This window comes from Arachis hypogaea, chromosome 19 (assembly GCF_003086295.3).
Source record: "Arachis hypogaea cultivar Tifrunner chromosome 19, arahy.Tifrunner.gnm2.J5K5, whole genome shotgun sequence".
NCBI lineage: Eukaryota > Viridiplantae > Streptophyta > Magnoliopsida > Fabales > Fabaceae > Arachis > Arachis hypogaea.
In genome coordinates, this window is record NC_092054.1 from 157,461,883 (window position 1) to 157,481,101 (window position 19,219).

The 19,219-nt window shown below is 35.0% G+C and overlaps 4 protein-coding genes across 4 annotated transcripts; 3 read left to right on the forward strand and 1 right to left on the reverse strand.

The window, feature by feature from the left end:
- The first annotated feature begins 3,478 nt into the window (after nt 1-3,478).
- LOC112777489 (chaperone protein dnaJ 50) lies at nt 3,479-6,559 on the forward strand. The gene is made up of 10 exons (XM_025821874.3): nt 3,479-3,762; nt 3,854-3,916; nt 4,014-4,080; nt 4,161-4,220; nt 4,325-4,375; nt 4,522-4,602; nt 5,430-5,542; nt 5,626-5,743; nt 5,868-5,994; nt 6,185-6,559. Exons 1-10 carry the CDS (start codon nt 3,629-3,631, stop codon nt 6,286-6,288), a joined length of 918 nt encoding a protein of 305 aa, XP_025677659.1. The 5' UTR covers nt 3,479-3,628; the 3' UTR covers nt 6,289-6,559.
- Nucleotides 6,560-8,695: 2,136 nt separating this feature from the next.
- LOC112776201 (polyubiquitin) lies at nt 8,696-10,982 on the forward strand. Its single transcript, XM_025820253.2, has 2 exons — nt 8,696-9,068; nt 9,459-10,982. Exon 2 carries the CDS (start codon nt 9,459-9,461, stop codon nt 10,830-10,832), a length of 1,374 nt encoding a protein of 457 aa, XP_025676038.1. The 5' UTR covers nt 8,696-9,068; the 3' UTR covers nt 10,833-10,982.
- Nucleotides 10,983-12,377: 1,395 nt separating this feature from the next.
- On the reverse strand, nt 12,378-14,692 carry LOC112775342 (uncharacterized). The gene is made up of 4 exons (XM_025818915.3): nt 14,549-14,692; nt 14,322-14,439; nt 12,887-12,978; nt 12,378-12,761 (listed from the first exon to the last, which is right to left on the reverse strand). The coding sequence occupies exons 1-4, from the start codon at nt 14,562-14,564 to the stop codon at nt 12,697-12,699; spliced, it is 291 nt and encodes a 96-aa protein (XP_025674700.1). The 5' UTR covers nt 14,565-14,692; the 3' UTR covers nt 12,378-12,696.
- A 38-nt stretch (nt 14,693-14,730) lies between these two features.
- LOC112775341 (probable dolichyl-diphosphooligosaccharide--protein glycosyltransferase subunit 3B) lies at nt 14,731-16,109 on the forward strand. Its single transcript, XM_025818914.2, has one exon. It carries the CDS (start codon nt 14,891-14,893, stop codon nt 15,926-15,928), a length of 1,038 nt encoding a protein of 345 aa, XP_025674699.1. The 5' UTR covers nt 14,731-14,890; the 3' UTR covers nt 15,929-16,109.
- Nucleotides 16,110-19,219: the final 3,110 nt, after the last annotated feature.

The window sequence follows — 19,219 nt, forward strand, 5'->3', positions numbered from 1 at the left end:
TTTCTTTAATTAAAATTTGAAGTTTGAACATTATTTTGAATATAAAATAGTTTTAAAATCTTAATTTATTTATCGAAATAAGGAAAATCAGTTATTATGTTGGAAAGTGGATATATACTCTCATAGTTAAAAATAAAATAAAATATAAGCAAAACCAAATTATATATATATATATTATAATTTATAAAATGCTATTTGTACACTACAATTAGCCACTAATATATATATATATATATATATATATATATATATATATAGTTTAATTTGTTTTTAATCTGTATTTATATTCTAACATATATTTAATACTAATAACTAATTTTAGTGTACACGACTACACTTAGCATAACTCTATAATATTAGAATGTCAAAAAAAGACACCGGATAATGTGTTTCTCATTATTGGCTGAATCAATGTCGGCATTCAAATGTAACTAAGTGGCTCCATGTAGGGTTACATCAACGTCAAAATTTGCACGTCATATGGGAGAGAACTTTGAGGCAGGTGATGCATGTGCCATGGTTACATGAAACTAGACACGAGATTCTTCCACTTCCTCACTTGCTCCATATATACTTGATTACAATATCTATTAACAAGTTCATAAATGAGCAAGATTTTTTGTTCTACTGTTCTGTTTTGTCCAATTTTACTTTGTAACATGGGTCTTAAAAGTATTTTATTGAAAATAAGGAGTATCATAAAACCTTTTACAATTTCAATATTTTTTTTTTTAAAATTACAACGTGTCAATTGCCTGTATTTCAATTCAACAACACATTTAATGAATAAGGTTTTGGCCCGGTTTGGGTAACCAACTTAATTAAGCTCTTTTTAATAAAATAACTTAAATAATAAATGACTCTGTTAAAAGTAACTTATAAATAAGTTATTTTGTGTTTGGATTTTTAACTCTAAAAGTGCTTATTTTATAGAAATGTAATGAAAAGTAGAAATATTATGAGAGAAGTCATTTTTTTTAACTTCTCTATAAGCTCTAAAATAGCTTCTTAAAAAGTTGCAATTTGATTTTGAAAATTGCACCAAACATTAATACTACTACTTTTCATAAGTCAAAAGTAAAAAAAAGCTACTTATAGAATTTAGAATTTCCAAACGGCCCTTTATGATCGATAAAATTTACATTTTTGTTTCATATAAAAAATAATTTCATCATTTGTCTAATAATACAGCTGTTTCTTCTTCCATTCGCTATTAATCACATGGATATCATATGTCTATTTTTCAATCTGTTGAAATAATATGCGCAATAATGAAAGCAGGTAGCGATAGGCGCTATATTTTGCGTACGTACGTAAAACTGACAAAATAAAAATTGTATATTAGCAAGAGAAATGCTATTTGTATATTAAAATTAGCTACTAAAATCAGTCACTAATATATTTATGTATAAATACATATATAATTCAATTTATTTTTAATATGTATTTATATTCTGTCAATGAGTAATAGCTCAAATGGTATAGTCTCCCCATACTCAATTAAGAGGTTGCGAATTCGAGTCTCATATCTTTGGTAAAAAAAAAAATATGTATTTATATTCTACCATATATTTTATATTGGTGACTGACTTTAGTGACTAATTTTAACAAACTAACTAGATTTATTAGCAGCAACAAGTTTATGAAGAAGCTTACTTCTGAAATACGAGATTATTTAACTATCCAACTGAAGATGTGCTTATTGTTTGGGTACGACAATTTAAGCCAATTAGCCATAGCCCCATTTTTTCAGTAATTAAAATTAAATTACTCTAATAGTTTATTAAAATATAATAAAATTTAATTGTGAACTTAGTATAAAAATACTTGTTCAACAAACATAAAATCCAGACGTTGACCAAAAAGGGTTTCTTGGGTATATATGGACATGCGTGCATTATGGAGAATTTGTCCCCACTTCTCACCAATCATAAGTGATAGGACGCACGTGATATGAGGATGGAAAACACGTGATGAACAACACGCCCCTGAGGGTGAATGGGCCTATGATGTCTACAATTCAGGCAAGGTAGTATCTTACCTACCGCCCATTTGTGAACCAGGTTCATTCCAAACAAACTATACGAACCACATAGTGAAAAACCTGATGCACCACGTGCCTCCCTCATCCTTAACCATGCTCCTGCATTCATTCTTCTTCTTCTTTCTTGTTAGCTTGGAAAAATCAATCATCAATCATGCATGCTCAACACCAACAACAGGCCAAAACAAAGAAAAAGAAAAGTCTTTGACAATGCAAATAGTATGATCAATTGATATATAGAAAAAAAGAGAGTAGCACAAACTACGAAGATCATTTAACCTGTTTTATTATGCATGGCTCAACAAACATAGACATATTAATGCTAATAATATGGAATTTTTGCTAAATCGTATACGTAACACTCACTTTCACTTATCACATTCTTTGGTCCGAATCTCTAATATGCTTATTTTTAGGAATGTACATGGATGGGATATAATCGTATATACACATGGGTTCTTTTATATATTTTTAAATTCGATCTAGTAGCTAACTGCCTAAGCAAAGCTTCTACCAAAGGAACAATTCTAGAATCTTTGAACTCCTCTAACACTAAGAAAAGATTCAAATCAAAGTCGCAATTACTTCAATTGTTGCATTTATATTTCGAATTAAGCAAAAAAACTTTGTTACACATAGAATTTGAGATGGTAAGCTGACATTTTTATTTTGGTATTGAAGTAAATAGCTTAATCCAGAGGCTTTTCTGGTTTAGGCCCATGTTATGATTTGCAATCTCGCCTCGCCAAAAAAGAAGAGAGATCCATGTTTTCCACCAAAACATTCGAAGATCAGTAGTAATACAACACAGACAAAAAAAACAAAATTAACTTAAATTGGTCGAATAATGAATTTACTCGTCCACAAGTATTACAAATTTTGTAGACCTTTAGCTGAAGTTTAAGTCCGCAACAAAATAGTCTTTGGCATTTGGAAATACCGAGCATAAGCTATGATGCATGGACATTGACACGGAACATAACATAAGACAGGTCTGACACATAAATTTTAAAATCTTATAAGACACGCATAAATATAAAATATAAATTAATTTTTTTAATTATTTTTAATATCTTATTTTAATTATATCAAGTACTTAAAATATCTTTTATTTTAATAAATAATAATATATACTATATCTAAATTTATTTCAAAAATATATGTTAAGAATAAAATTGTACGTAATGGTATTTAGATGTGTCCAAATGTGTCTGAAATATATGAGACACGCAGTCGGACACGGTAATTAAGCTCAGTGTAAAACCAACCGGAAAATGCTAGGGGGACAATGATTTTGTTGAACAATATAAACAACCACCAATTAAATAATAATAAAATAAACATCAGATATATCTATTGTTTACATTGTTTAACATTTTTATTGTTTACCTATATTTTTCTAAACCATAAATACAAGACCAAAAAAAATATTCCGACTGCAATAGCAAATTGAAACGACGTCGTTTCATGCATCATACGCATTAACATGCCTTCAGTATTTGGTGTGGCGTGTGACAGTGAAGAAGCCAATTTGGTCAGCACTTAGCAGAGAGAAAGCAGAAAACCACCACCGTTTACGGCGAAATGAATCTGCCACCGGCACAGATCCGGTGGCGCCCAGCCGCAATCCCATTCCTTGTGGCGGTTCTCGTTCTCGCCACTATCTCTCCTTCCATCGCAATCTACTGCGACGAAGATGATTGCTACGATCTGCTTGGGTCAGCTAACATTCCATTCCATTTGCTTTTCCATCCCCAATATATACACAATTTTTTTTAATCTAATTTTACTTTTGGAATTTATTTGCAGGGTAGCACAGAATGCTAATGCTTCAGAAATCAAGAAAGCTTACTACAAGCTCTCTTTGAAATAGTATGTGCTTAATGTTTCTTCAATTCTCTCTCTCTCTATGTTACTTTCTGTTTTCAGAGTTTCGTTTTCTAATTTTAATTATTGTTATGATTTTCAGTCACCCGGATAAGAACCCTGATCCAGAGTCCCGAAAGCTGTTTGTTAAAATTGCCAATGCTTACGAGGTGATTTAACATCCTTTGTCGTAACATTTAACTTCCTAAATTGCTTCTGAATGATTGAAATATGCTGTGTTTTGATGCAGATTTTGAAGGATGAGGCCACTCGAGAACAATACGATTATGCAATTGCGCATCCGGAGGAGGTAACTGGAACTTGAAAGTTGAAACATTGACCTTGAATTGTTCGTACCTATCCTATTAATGTCTATGGAAGGAGTGCTGAATATGAATCTTGTTTTGATTCTAGGTGTTCTATAATACTGCTCGTTATTATCAAGCATACTATGGTCACAAGACGGTGAGATTTCTTTAGCTTTTCAATACTCAATAAGGATGTGAACAATGAACATGACATCATGAGTGGATTCGATTTCTTTGCAAAGTGATATACACTTGAATTTGATTTTAATATTTTATTCTATTTGTATACTGTTAAAATGCCAGGATCCCCGTGCTGTCTTGGTCGGCCTCCTTCTTATTCTTTCAGCTTTCCAGTATCTAAATCAATCCACAAGGTATCATCAGGTACTGCCATGTATGAATTATATATATATATATATATATTTTTTTTTATTGCAAGAATTTTCTAGTTTGAAACTAAATGTGAATATGCTAACTGTGGATACAATTATGATGCCCTGAAAAAAAAAAGAGACAAAAGGACTTGTACAAATAAGTCCTGATTTTTTTCCCTTCTGAAAACATATAAATCATTAACCAAAATTAAATACTTACAGAATGGTTAAGAACTTATATGTTCATGCTAGGAATGGTTAGGGATAGGGACCTATTTGTCCTTTTCTCAAAAGTTTGCACTTTGCTGAATTATGCATTCATCCTACTCTATGGTCAAAACTTCTAGGCTAGCTAAAGTTTGAAGGGCACAGTAGTGGTTTTGTACTTCTGTTACATACTTTATATTCAGCCTAGTTATGCGGTGAACAATGTTCTAACTGTTTTCAATTCCTTATGATTTCATTTGACTTCAGTAGGTTTAGTGGTTAGAACTGAATTATCTGTTTGTGACCATCTCTAACAAGAGGCTAGGTCTTGAAGTTGGGGGGTTGCTGCAGTTCAATTTTCGCCCAAACTTATTTTTATCATACATTTCCAGTGATTCTACTTGTCATATCATGCCAAAATGTCATAGTTTTGCCTATTCTTTATTTAATGATAAAGATTTGAAATAGGTCAAGGTTGTGCTCTCGTATATGTGTTTATGAGATACGTTCAGCACTTCCATTTTGTGTTGGTTGTTGATGTCAAATTAAGGTTAAACGGTAGAGCTTAGTTTAGCTAACTTATCTTCCTACTTGCTAGTTTAGCTAACTTATCTTCCTACTTGCCTTTAGGCTGTAGCCATGGTAAAGAAGACACCGGCATATAAAAATAGATTGAAGGCACTGGAACTGGAGCGCAGTGGGGGGAATACAAACAAGAAGAAGAGTCAGAAGAATACGGACAAGTACGCTATCCTCCATCATCTTTATTTTGATTTATTGAGAACATTTGGAACAAAATGACATAGTGAGGAATCTTTGTATGCAGAAAAATGGTGGAAGACCTCAGCAATGAACTTGAGCTGCAGATAACAGGAGCTGAAAAGCCCTCATTTTGGAAACTACTTGGTGTCCAATTTGTGCTTTTACCTTATACATTAGGAAAGGTTGGATTTCAAATCTTTAATCTTGTAACTGAAATTTGAAACAAAACTTACTCTGAAGGTCTGAACTTTGAAAACTGATACTGGTTTATGTGCAAGAACTAATTTAATTCTGTCCTGCATCCAGATGCTGTTGTGGACTGGTTGTTGGATTTGGAGATATAAAGTGAAAAAGTGCTCATATTCTTCTGAAGATGCTTCATATCTGACACGAAGGGCCCTTTGTATTCCGGACGATAGATGGAGAAATATGGGTAACTAGTATCTATCGTTAATGAACTTTCTTTTAGCCTTCACGGGACCAGTGGCATTATTTGTGCTCCAGAAATAAACGTATCCTGCTAAATGTTATGTTTACTTATTGGACGTTCTACACGCATAGCATAACCTAGTTGATAGTTTTAACATATTGAATTATGCTGATTTGGTGCTTGTTATTAATAGATGAAGCAACAAAGGAAGATCTGCTGCTAAGACGCTTGTGGGAGAAATCAAATTTTGAAAGGTATGTAGCTGAGATGCGAAAAGAATCGAAGCGTAGAAGATAGCTGCTCAATGTTTCTGAAATTGAACTGAAGTACGTGCTAATTTAAAATCGGATTGCTGCAAGTTGATTTCATTTTTATGGTTGTATTGAGGGTAGGGGGTTAAAAGATAGTAGAATTATTCCTGTCAACCACGAAACTGTGGATTCATAAAAAGGATATACGAGTTTATAATAGTTTCTCAGTGTTTATAAACTGTACTCATTACAGAAAACGGATTAGCGATTGCTTATTCTTTCAACGAATTGGGTGCCTGGCCTCAATCTCTCAGCAATTGCATGATTCAACATGGTTCTCTTTTATATATATATATGTGTGTGTGCGCGCGCGCGCGCGTTTTTTGGTTTCTTGCGGAACCACCAAACCAGACAGGTCAAAAATTAATCTATTAAGGATTTGAGATTCATTTAAGAGTCTATCACTCACTAATAAATTGCTGCATACACATACATATATAATTATTTGGTTAGAAGATAGCGTATAACGTTGCATATATTAGTTATACTCAATTTTTGCGTGAACCAAAATCATATTAGCTTTACAATTAAGAATTCATTTAGTCATTTATAACTCAAGATTCTATGCAAAAGGAAACCCAACGCAATTGAAATGACGTACGCTATATTTGCTATCATTACTCATTATACTAGTTATTTGAAACGATAGCAAATAATTTTGATAATGATTCTAAGTTTATGACCTAAATGGTTGAGAGTAGTGTGGATACAAATTCTAATAGTTACCAAACGAAATCAATTTGAGTTGATTGAGTGGTGAGTTCATTCATCCATTTAAGTGAATGTTGTGTTGGGGGTTCAAATTCGTCTTGTGTATGCAGTAATTTATTGGCTTACGACAGATTAATTCTTAACCTGTCGAATTGGAATAGGAATATCGGAGCAATCAAACAAAATAGTTACCAAATAAATACGAGTATTTTATTCATTTTCTATCTAAAGTGGATATTGATTTTATCCTTTGTATCTCTACGATATTGAAAACAATGATAAGAAACATGTTTTGTTAACTAGTGTCGTCTATACCTAATACAACAAACTTACTATTATGCACTTTAGGTTGTTCTTACAAGTTAGATTATTCTACTTTTGGTGTTATCATGTTATATAATTCCCAGATTGAAATGAAAATTGCATGAAATGTAATATATATTATACTATAATCCTCATCATATATTTGTTACTGTATTTTTGGATAGGTGATTACTTTTGATGTTGTCATGTTAGATTTTTTTCAAATTAATTTTTATTTTTATGTTGTTTGATCATCTTACCGTACTAAAGCCTCACTATCCAGTTTTCTAAATTAGAAGTGAGTTATTTTATCAACAAAAACATTCTAGAAATTAGATGCATATGCAATTTTTTTAAACTGAAATGTCCATGAGAGCAGGAAGGAGGTAGTATATCGTAACCAGGCCGAGGCTAGCGCCCATCACTTATGATGGATGCTTCTTCTGCAGGATTCACTAATGTTGAAAGTTACTGCTTTCATGCGTTCTAAGTTTCAAAGCGAAGTTTGATGACATGTCTTGCTCGCCAAAACATTGAAGAACTTTCTGCATATCATCTGTATTAATAAAATGGTTCTACTCAACTCAGTTAATGCAAAGGTGCATAGTGACAAAATGAAATTTATAAACGTATGATATAATTACGACAAACTTTGGGATGCGACTGTATTCTAAATGTTTTTGGCACAACAGATTCGGCTAATAATATAACAAATTACTGTATCTACATAGCACATATATAATTTCTAATGCAGAATCTTCAAATGTGTACAAACCCACTTGATCGGAAAAGAAAAAGTATAGGTACCAACATATTATCTGTCAACTTATTGTTAATAATAATTAATTATTATATTTTAAATACATATATAAAGAGACACATCCAGAAAATATATCTATAAAGACACTTCTATTAAACACAGCCATGAAAAGACATTTTTATTAGACACATCCACAAAGACACAGAAGTTGGCAAAAATGCTGTTGGTAATGTAGCGAGACCGATCTGAAAAATAGTAGAATGATAAACATTAAACCCCAAACATTTCACACATATAATTTATTGTTTAACATTTTTTGTTTGGTGACTATTGTCTAACATTTAAATTAAATAATAATTTTCTTCTTAATATTTAAAATATTTTATTTTTGTGTTAAACAGAAATTTTCACAAATCTTCTTTTAAAAGTAAAATGGATATTTTTGAAACAAAAATTTTGATTCTGATCAAATAATTAAATTATTATTTAACAACTTACCACTATCAATCTCAAATAAAGATAATAAAAATTCATTTTACCAAGAATCCTGCCACCTTCTCACTTAAGATTTGTATCCCTTCATTTGATATCAATGGGTAGAAACTAGAAAGGATTGGTCCAGGAATCACAAAATTTTTAATGTCTAGTTGCCTCAATGGAGTCAGTCAAATCCCTAATCCTCTAAAACAAACCGTAGATGGCAAGGCTTTGACTCCGTCAAGAAAGGCAACAAACCCAACAACTTGATTCCAAAGGAGCGCTCCAACGAAAATTAAGGCATCTAGTACCAAACTTCCAAACGTCATCGTCTCACAAGCCTTAAACGACACGTCATCCTAACACGTGTTCACATCTTATTGGTTATATCTTCATCAACTTCGCTATAAATTTTGCACAAACCCAAACCCTTCTTCGCAATTCATTTTCAATCAAACTAGATTTCTCTCTTCCTCTCAGGATTTCTCGTTCTCTCGCAATACCTCCCTCTCAAGGTAATTTCGATTGTTCTTCTTGGCCTGTTCTTTCTTATTGTAAATATATACCTGTATCGCTAGGTGTGTTCTCGATAATTTCGAGTTTTTGTCCCCTTAATGAAGATTCTGGAGTCTAGATCTATAAGTAGGATCAATTTGATAAGTTCTTGGTTTTTTTTGAAATTATGTTGATTTTATGATCAATTTCAAATGGATTTTGAAAGTTCTTTTTTTAGGGTTTCGATCTACTTTAGCTTCGATTGATATGTTCATGGACCGAATTATTTGCCGATCTTATTTTTAGCCTGTTATTGAAACGTGTTTCTGATTACATCATCGCTTTATGGTTAATAGTTCCTGTAATTTCCCGGAGCAAGTTTGATTAAATCTTCAATTTTGTGTTTGTAGATGCAAATCTTCGTTAAGACCCTCACCGGGAAGACCATCACTCTCGAAGTCGAGAGCTCAGACACCATCGACAACGTTAAGGCAAAGATTCAAGACAAGGAAGGCATCCCCCCGGACCAGCAGCGTCTCATCTTCGCCGGCAAGCAGCTCGAGGACGGCCGCACACTCGCTGACTACAACATCCAGAAGGAATCAACCCTTCACCTTGTCCTCCGTCTCCGTGGTGGCATGCAGATCTTTGTTAAGACCCTCACCGGAAAGACCATCACTCTTGAGGTCGAGAGCTCCGATACAATCGACAACGTCAAGGCCAAGATCCAAGACAAGGAAGGCATCCCTCCGGATCAGCAGAGGCTCATCTTTGCCGGCAAGCAGCTCGAGGATGGCCGCACCCTCGCCGATTATAATATCCAAAAGGAGTCCACACTCCACTTGGTCTTGCGGCTTCGTGGTGGCATGCAGATCTTTGTAAAGACCCTTACCGGGAAAACCATCACCCTTGAGGTAGAGAGCTCCGACACCATTGACAACGTCAAGGCCAAGATCCAGGATAAGGAAGGCATCCCTCCGGACCAGCAAAGGCTTATCTTCGCCGGCAAGCAGCTCGAGGATGGCCGCACCTTGGCCGATTACAATATCCAGAAGGAGTCCACACTCCACTTGGTCTTGCGGCTTCGTGGTGGCATGCAGATCTTTGTGAAGACCCTTACCGGAAAAACCATCACCCTTGAGGTAGAGAGCTCCGACACCATTGACAACGTCAAGGCCAAGATCCAGGATAAGGAAGGCATCCCTCCGGACCAGCAAAGGCTTATCTTTGCCGGCAAGCAGCTCGAGGATGGCCGCACCTTGGCCGATTACAATATCCAGAAGGAGTCAACCCTCCACCTTGTGTTGCGTCTCCGTGGTGGCATGCAGATTTTTGTTAAGACCCTCACCGGAAAGACAATCACTCTTGAGGTGGAGAGCTCCGACACAATTGACAATGTGAAGGCCAAGATTCAAGATAAGGAGGGCATTCCACCGGACCAGCAAAGGTTGATTTTTGCTGGTAAGCAGCTTGAGGATGGAAGGACCCTTGCTGATTACAACATTCAGAAGGAGTCCACCCTTCACCTTGTGCTCCGCCTCAGGGGAGGGATGCAGATTTTTGTGAAGACTTTGACCGGTAAGACCATCACCTTGGAGGTGGAGAGCTCCGACACCATTGACAATGTGAAGGCTAAGATTCAGGATAAGGAAGGTATCCCACCGGACCAGCAGAGGTTGATCTTTGCAGGGAAGCAGTTGGAAGATGGAAGGACCCTTGCTGACTATAACATTCAGAAGGAGTCCACCCTTCACCTTGTGCTGCGTCTTCGTGGTGGATTCTAAGTGTGTCTTGGATGCTTGTGTGTTTTGTGAACTTGTGCAAGTGTAATCGGGGTCCTTGTATGACCCCTTACAATAAATTTGCTCTCTGCTACCTAGTATATTGTTGACAATTCCGTTCTACTTTTAATATCAATTCCGTTCTACTTTTAATTTCGCTGTGCTCGATACTTTTATTGATTTTATACCTCGGGATATTGTTGATTGATGTTTTCAAGCCTTTAAGGTGTTCGGATGATGTCCTGATCAAGTTTCTTATCGTTTTTGTTAGTTTTGATTAAAAACGTTGTCGCCGTTAGAAATTATTTGCTTTGCCTTGGTATGGTATCTATGGAGTGTATACCAAGTCTGTTATCTTCCCTGTGTGTGTTTGCAGAGAAATAATATGCCTTGGTTTAAGGGTGAGTGGACGACTCGGAAATTTACCTTTGAAAAGAGGGAGCGGGTGGTAAAAGGGGGAGCAAAATAAGTATACAATAATGCAGATTACTAGGATTAGAGGTTCAAAATAGTTAAAATTTCTTTAATCATTCGAGTCGTGTGTTAATTAGATAGGTTACATGATGCTCATCTACTAGATTATTGATTATGATAAATTTCTTCGGATAAATTAGGGTGTGCACGGTTCGGCCCGAAGATTCGGTCCGGCTTCAAACACTTTAGGGGCTATTTTGGTGTGATTTCATCGGGTTTAGGGTCGGGTAAGGGTTTTAAAAATAGATCCGTCATTATTTCGGGTCGGGTCCGGGTCATGTTTCGGGTCACTCGAAGTTGGTTTGGTGGCCCGGTCATCATACACAATTAATATTGTGTTATTAGTGATGGATGATGACTATTCTTAAGTGGAATTTAAGTATTGTAAACCTTAATATTTTGTGTTATTAGTTATTAAGCATAATATTGTGTTCTTTATATTGATTTAAATATTTGGTGTTATTAGACGATATTAATATTGATTATGGTTACGCTTTAATTTTAGAGAAGAGTTGGTTCTTGTTATATTTTTCTAAGTGAATTTTACCATGTCAAATAATGGTTGGAATCTTGGAAATTTGGATATTTTCACATGCTAACTTATACGAAGGTACCAAAGTAATATAATATTAACGGCCCGGTTTTTACCCGATATAATCGTGGCCGAAAGTGTATAGATTTCATTGGGTCTAGGGTCGGATTCGAGTCTAATAAATAGACCCGGAATATATTTCGAGTCGAATTTGAATCACATCAAACTCAATTTCACCCGACCATGCACACCCCTGGATAAATCGAGAGACTCGAGATTATATTTCTGGGATAGATTGTCTATAATTCCTCTGGTGAAACGTTGCGTACTTCTACACGTATTTTTTGGGGTTCATTAAATAGTGCTAAAGGCTAATCTATCTGATAAATTCACGCAGCCTACTACGCGCTATTAATCTAATGTAAGAGTGTAATTCTTTTGTTATTTAACGCAAACCAATTAAGTAAAGAAACTTGACATATAAACTAATCGAATCGTCCTTTCACACGGTAACAAATTGAATAGGCCCCTAATCGTCAAAATATTCAATGAGTATCATCCCTTGAATGATATATAAGAACACGATATTCTGACATAATCCATACATGGATTTTAGTTAGACAGACAAACTAACAGCATCATAAAAGGTTAAAAACTCGATAAACAGGAATTAAATGGCAGGGATATGTCTTTGATCAGGAAACAGAACAAGTAAATTACAAAAGGAAGATAATTGAATCATCTATCATTGTGTTGGATCTTTACATCTTCGGTTACAGTGTTAGCAGTACGACCAACTAGAGTATCAGACAGACAATTTCTTTGGCACCTAAAAGATGCAGCATACACGCAGCACACACACTACACATTGCTTTGTTTGTAAAACTTGGTGTCAAGAACTTGCTTCCCACACATCGCACAAACTCCTGAAATGGAACAACACCGAACGGGCTTTAAGTAATGCACTTTTATTATACAAAACATTTGACTAAAATATAAATGTATGGTCGGTATTGTAAGACATCTCAGTAACACATCAAAAGAACAGTACCTTTAGAGTAAGCACAGGTGTGGCAGTACTTGGCATCCTGGTGCACTTGCTGCTTGCAGATGATGCATTTGGTGTTTCCATATGGGGTCCATCTGTAAGCAATCAATTTTAGCAGAAGTCCAATGCTATACATTAGAAGGATATTCATACAAGGTATAGCAAAGTTATAAGGGGAAAAGGGCATGCAGATCATAAGAGAGAAGGTGAAACAGATTATCATTTTATACGAACAAATATAACAAAAAAAAAGGACAAAGGACATTGACTCTCATACAAGTCCCATTGCCATGGTAATTGGAACAGAACTAGCTTGAGAGCATAGCTCATTATAAGCCCTAAAACTTGATAGTTGATAGTTTTGGACAACTAACAATGCTACATGACCAGCAAATATAATTATTTTGTATCAGTACTTGGCCAGCAATAACTTGCACCCACATTTACAGGATTTGCACACAATAAACACATAGTTTACACTTATATTTATCAGAATTTGCACACAAGTTAATACAACTTGCACCTACATTTACCAAAGTTTTCACACATGAATTAGTAAAATTTATTTGTTAAACAATTTGGTGTTTGTGCTGCCCAAAATTATTAAAAACTGCTAGCTCCCAAGAGTTTCTGTTGGACAACTATTAAGCCATGCAATATCTTAAGAGTTATCATTACTTATTATAACCAGAAACACTACTTACTTCGTTATAACAAGAAATCATAAATAAGAAGGCAAATCTTCTACCTTATTGCCATAGCAAACATATATTTAAAAAACACATTTCCCCATAAGTAAATGAAGAAAGCTTATTCCAATCCTCAGGGAAAGTACTAGTAAGTGATGGTTAGTTTCCCAAGCAGCTTAATGGTTACTGGCAATTTACTCTTAACCATAAGGACCTTGGATCAAAACTAGCACTCAAAAGTATTAGTAAGTGATGAAACAAGTGTGGAAGAAGGATGGTACCAATATCTCCACAGCATCGGGAAGATAATCACAAGGGTATTTAAGGTGATGCAGACACACATATAAACTTATCGATCCAACTGAGAATGTCATATTAACAAGCATGAACACTGCCAGTACTTTAGATGAGTCCTCCCCCTTTAGGAAGTACTAGTTTATCCCGAATGAACAGTACCACGTATTACAGGGATTTCAATATATAATTACCACTATAGCTTAAAATTGATTTTAAAATTTAAAGTGTGTAAATTGAATTTTACACTTTCACTCGAACGTTCCCTCAAAAGATTTTCATTACGAAATATAATATGAAAAAACTTTTTAGCATGTTGATCTTATATTATAGCTTATCAGCTAATAAAATATACAAGCGATGAAGCTACTATCAGCTAAATTATGCTTCTCAAAGTTAAGAAGAAGAATCAAATATAAAAAACAATAATTTGTAATTGGGGTTAAAATAGGTACCTGTTCTTCTTAGAGAGGAGCTTGTTCTCGTTGATCTTGCGTCCACCGCCCTCAGTAGTATTGCTGGCCCCTTCCTTCCACTTATCTGGAACTATCACCTTCGCTAATTTCTTCTCACCTGCAACACCAATTCAACGTACAAACGAAAATTAGGGGGAAAATAATTCTTTTGGGGGGGAAGATTAAGTGCGTTAGGTATGGATTCCAGGGAAGGATGAGAAACTAACACTTCTCGCAGACCATTGCAATCGTTAACGCTTAATAGCTCTGCTTCCTGATTTGATTACGAGTTTTCCCAATTTGATCAATGAAAACCCAAATTCTGATCCCTAACCAGAATGAAACCCTATGCCCCTTTCAGCTTGAATTTGATTGTATTATTGTAAGCCTTTCAACCCTTTGAATTGACAAAGTTACCCTTCTAAATTGTAAACCGACAATTAATTAAGTATTCCAAATTACACACTTACCCCTCCCTCGCACTGGTACTCTCTCTTGTTGAGTTTTTCTTCTTCCTCTTCCCCACACAAAAACCCTTCCTTCCTCCGTTTCTCTCAACCCATTCCGCCATGGCTCCTCCTCCCACCCTCCCACTCTTCCTAGTCTTCCTTCTTGTCGTAGCCACCCTCACCGCCTCCTCCTCCTCCTCCGACACAAACGACGAGCGCGTGGAGGAGCTCCTCTCCCTTCAATCCAGATCCAAATCGGGTATCATCCGCCTCAACGACCAGTCCCTGTCCCGCTTCCTCACCTCCGTCGCCACCCCTCGCCCTTACTCCATCGTCATCTTCTTCGACGCCGCCCAGCTCCACGACAAGACAGAGCTGCGCCTCCGCGAACTCCACCAAGAATTCTCCGTCGTCTCCTCCTCCTTCATCGCCAACCACAACATCTCCCACCCTTCGCGCTCCAAGCTCTTCTTCTGCGACATCGAGTTCAAGGAATCTCAATTCTCATTCACGCAATTCGGCGTCAACGCCCTCCCACACATTCGCCTCATCGCCCCCAACCATTCCTTCAAGGATTCACAGCCCATGGACCAGGGCGATTTCTCGCGACTCGCTGAGTCAATGGCCGAGTTCGTTGAGTCCAAAACCAAGATCTCCGTGGGACCCATCCACCGCCCCCCGCTGCTATCCAGGAACCAGTTGATCTTGATCGTCGTTGCGTTCCTCATTTGGATTCCGTTCTTCGTGAAGAAGCTTTTTTCGGGTCAGACACTGCTCCATGACCCGAAAGTGTGGTTAGCGGGTTCTGTTTTCGTTTACTTCTTCAGCGTTTCTGGAGCTATGCATAACATCATCAGGAAGATGCCAATGTTTCTTTTGGACCGCAACGATCCTTCCAAGCTTGTGTTCTTCTACCAGGGCTCCGGGATGCAGCTCGGCGCCGAGGGATTCGCCGTCGGGTCCTTGTACACCGTGGTGGGGCTCTTGCTGGCTTTTATGTCGCAGGGTCTTGTAAAGGTGAAGAATGTGACTGTTCAGAGGGTGGTTATGATGTTCGCCTTGTTGGTTTGTTTCTTGGCTGTGAAGCAGGTTGTGTTCTTGAATAACTGGAAGACTGGTTATGGTATTCATGGCTTCTGGCCCTCTAGTTGGAATTGACAGAGCAATTGGCACCAAGCACGGTCTGCGATTCTTATACTCTTTGGTTTCATATATATATTTGAGATGTTTGCATTCTGTTCTTGAGATGCCTATGTTACAACTACTACACTATCTTAACTTTGTTGCTGTTGTTGCCCTTTTTGTGGGAAAATTCTGAGTATTAGATCATTTTACTAAACTGTCATTGCTTACGTTTTGATTGATTAATGATCATTTAGAAGCTGTTGCATTGCATATTTATGAAGTTGTGTAGCTGAGTGAGTGACTCTTAGTGACGTTCCTAGAAGTTACAACTGAATAATATTAGCTCTAATAGAACCATTGGTTTGAAACTTTGCAATTGCTATCCCAAGTTCAACACCGTAGATCAAAACAAAAATCCCTTCATGGACATGGTACTATGGTCAGTGAACTGTGAACATGAGACATTTATACCCAACCAGAAAGACAGATATACCTAGGAACCCATGTCTATATCTAGGAAAAGGATCCTTGATAATCTTGAGAGAGCATGAATAATGATAAGTTATCCAAGAAGAAAGGCTACATAGAAAACAAACCTGCATGTAATATGCAAACACCCTTCAGTCTTCTCCACATAGAACTTGCATCGCACCTATTCCATTTCTTTTGACCAGCAAGGTCCCTAAGAAGAAGATCATTCCTCCCTCTCTCATCCTCATTCAGTGACTACAACTCCTCACACGCAACATCAGCGTGCCATGGAACACCACACCAAGCTATGATACATATGTTGAGGTGATGTAGAAATCATAATAATAACTAAATCTTAAAAAGTCATTCTATTATAAAAATCATTATTTATATATCTAAATTATTAAGATATTGATATCAAATAAACTTAGAAAAATATTTATGAAAAAAATTATTTTTTCTTGATAAAATTATTAATTGTACTAGCACAAATAATTTTAAGTGCAAACTTATTTTATGCAATATTACAACTGGTGAATCTTAAAACTTTAAAAAAATATGAGCAAATTACTTGAATTTGTCAAGACATTTTTTCTTCATGTATTGTAAAGTATTAAGAGTTTTGCATTGCTTTGGAATTTTATAAATCATCTGCATTGACCTTGTAATTCCCCAAATCTTACAAATTTGACTTTATAAATGACTTGGCATTGCATGCAAGTTTTAAAGTGTTACCTTGATAAGTGTTTATACAAATATTCTCAATTGTTTACATAAAAAATTTTATGTTAAATGAAAATTCTTCACCAACTCACTCTCTTCTTCATTATTATATCTACAAATTAAATTAATATTTTACATTATCAAACATAAATATGAGTTCATTTAATTATTTTAAATTTTTTTTTGGAAAACTTCAAAATTAATTTATAATTTAAGATTTGAAAATGCATAAAATTTTTGGTATATATAAATAATCAAATTTAAGATAAATAAAAAATTTTAGAAATTAAAATCTATCAATTTAAAAATAATCATATATAAATAATTCAAAGAGATTGTTTTGGATTTTTTTTTTAATATTTAGGAACTATGTTGAGATTTTTTAAGTTTTTTGGAAATTGTTTTGTACTTCATTTTTAGGATTGATTTGTCTAAATCGCACACATAGATACTTAACGGTCGCATGTGCGAGTCAACGTTTCACATCAGCAACCGTATCTCATGAAAAAATATTGTATTGCCTAAGGAAAGTAAATGTTAAAAATGATTTTGTGTAATTTAAAATCTGAGAGATTAAAGTGTTCAATTTTAAAAATATGTTTAATTTGAGTAATCATTCAAAAAATTACTATGTAGGTACCAAGAAATTGTATTGCCAATTGTTTGTATACACTTATCATAGTTGTTGTGATATTCATTTGAACCTTAAAGATGATAGCTAATTGATACATTAACAAATAAAATTGTTCAGTAACTATTAAAGTAATGATAATTGATAAGTAGTTAAGAGTTAGAAGTTAGTAAATGAATATTTATATGGTTAGTTGATAATATCTCTATATATATAGTCTAATTTTTGTATCAAACAACAACAACAATATATATATATAATATCAATTCTTCTATTCTCTTCTCTTAGATTTTCCAATGGTATCAGAATTTTATATTCGAAAGGTCTAGAGTTCGATCATTAATGAACCTTAAAAGTGAAAAAAATAGCATAAGACAAATAAAAGATAAAAAGAAAACCTATGCAAAAATCAAGCAAACTCAAAAAGAGATTTTTGTTTGAGGAGAATATTAGAGATATAACTATTAATGTTACTTTTTCCTATCGATTTAAACTATTGGGATGAGTGATTTTATGACATGATATCCTCCTTGAAGATGATAGAATATCGTTTTTCCGATGAGAAACCACCATATGAGTATTTTCCTATTAAACCCATGTTTACTCCATCAAAATATCACCTTCATCATCAAGCTTCATCAAACATCCGAACAATCATTCTCTGTTTTCGCCACCGACAGCACCCTCCGCTGCGAGACCACCCCTCCTTTTTCTTCTTCTTCCTCTCACCGAACAAAATCCACGAAGCCATATCTCTCCCTTTATTTCTCTATTCGCCGCCGACAATTCTAGTGCCGTCATGGCTACTTTCTTTCTCTTTCTTCTTCTCCTCACAATCTCGTTTTCTCTTTGGCTCGCCTCCATCTGCCACCGGACACGCCGGTCAAAGTCCTGCTGCATGTGTCCTCCTCTGCGCCACCGCACCGCACGCTCTTTTCCCCAAGTCGCCACCGCGCCTCTCGCATCTTCTTTAACTTGGTTCTCTAATATCTAGCAGTAGTTTCTTTTTCTTATTACGTTGTTTTCACTGAGTTTCAAACCAAAATTAACACTTGAGTTTGAGGGGCATATTAAGATAATGATAAATAGTTGAGAATTGGTAGTTAGTAGATGAATATTTATAAAATTAGTTGTTAATATTTCTATATATATAACTTAATTCTTTTATCAAACAACAACAATAATATATAATATCAATTGTTTTGTTCTCTCCTCTTAGATTTTACCGTAACAAAAACAAATTACTCAAAAAAAATCAAAACTTGCATTATTTAATATTTATTAATTATTATTAAAATTAATAAATATTAAATAAGATAAATTTAGACTATATTTTTTTTTTCTGTCTTTCTAATATTACTGATTAACAAAATTCAAAATTTAGTATCACTCTGCTACACTTAACCAAAACTTATTTATCGCATTTGTCCATGGTAAATATGTTTTGTAATAGGGAAATAAAAAGCAATATATTTCAAAATATTACATAAATATAATAC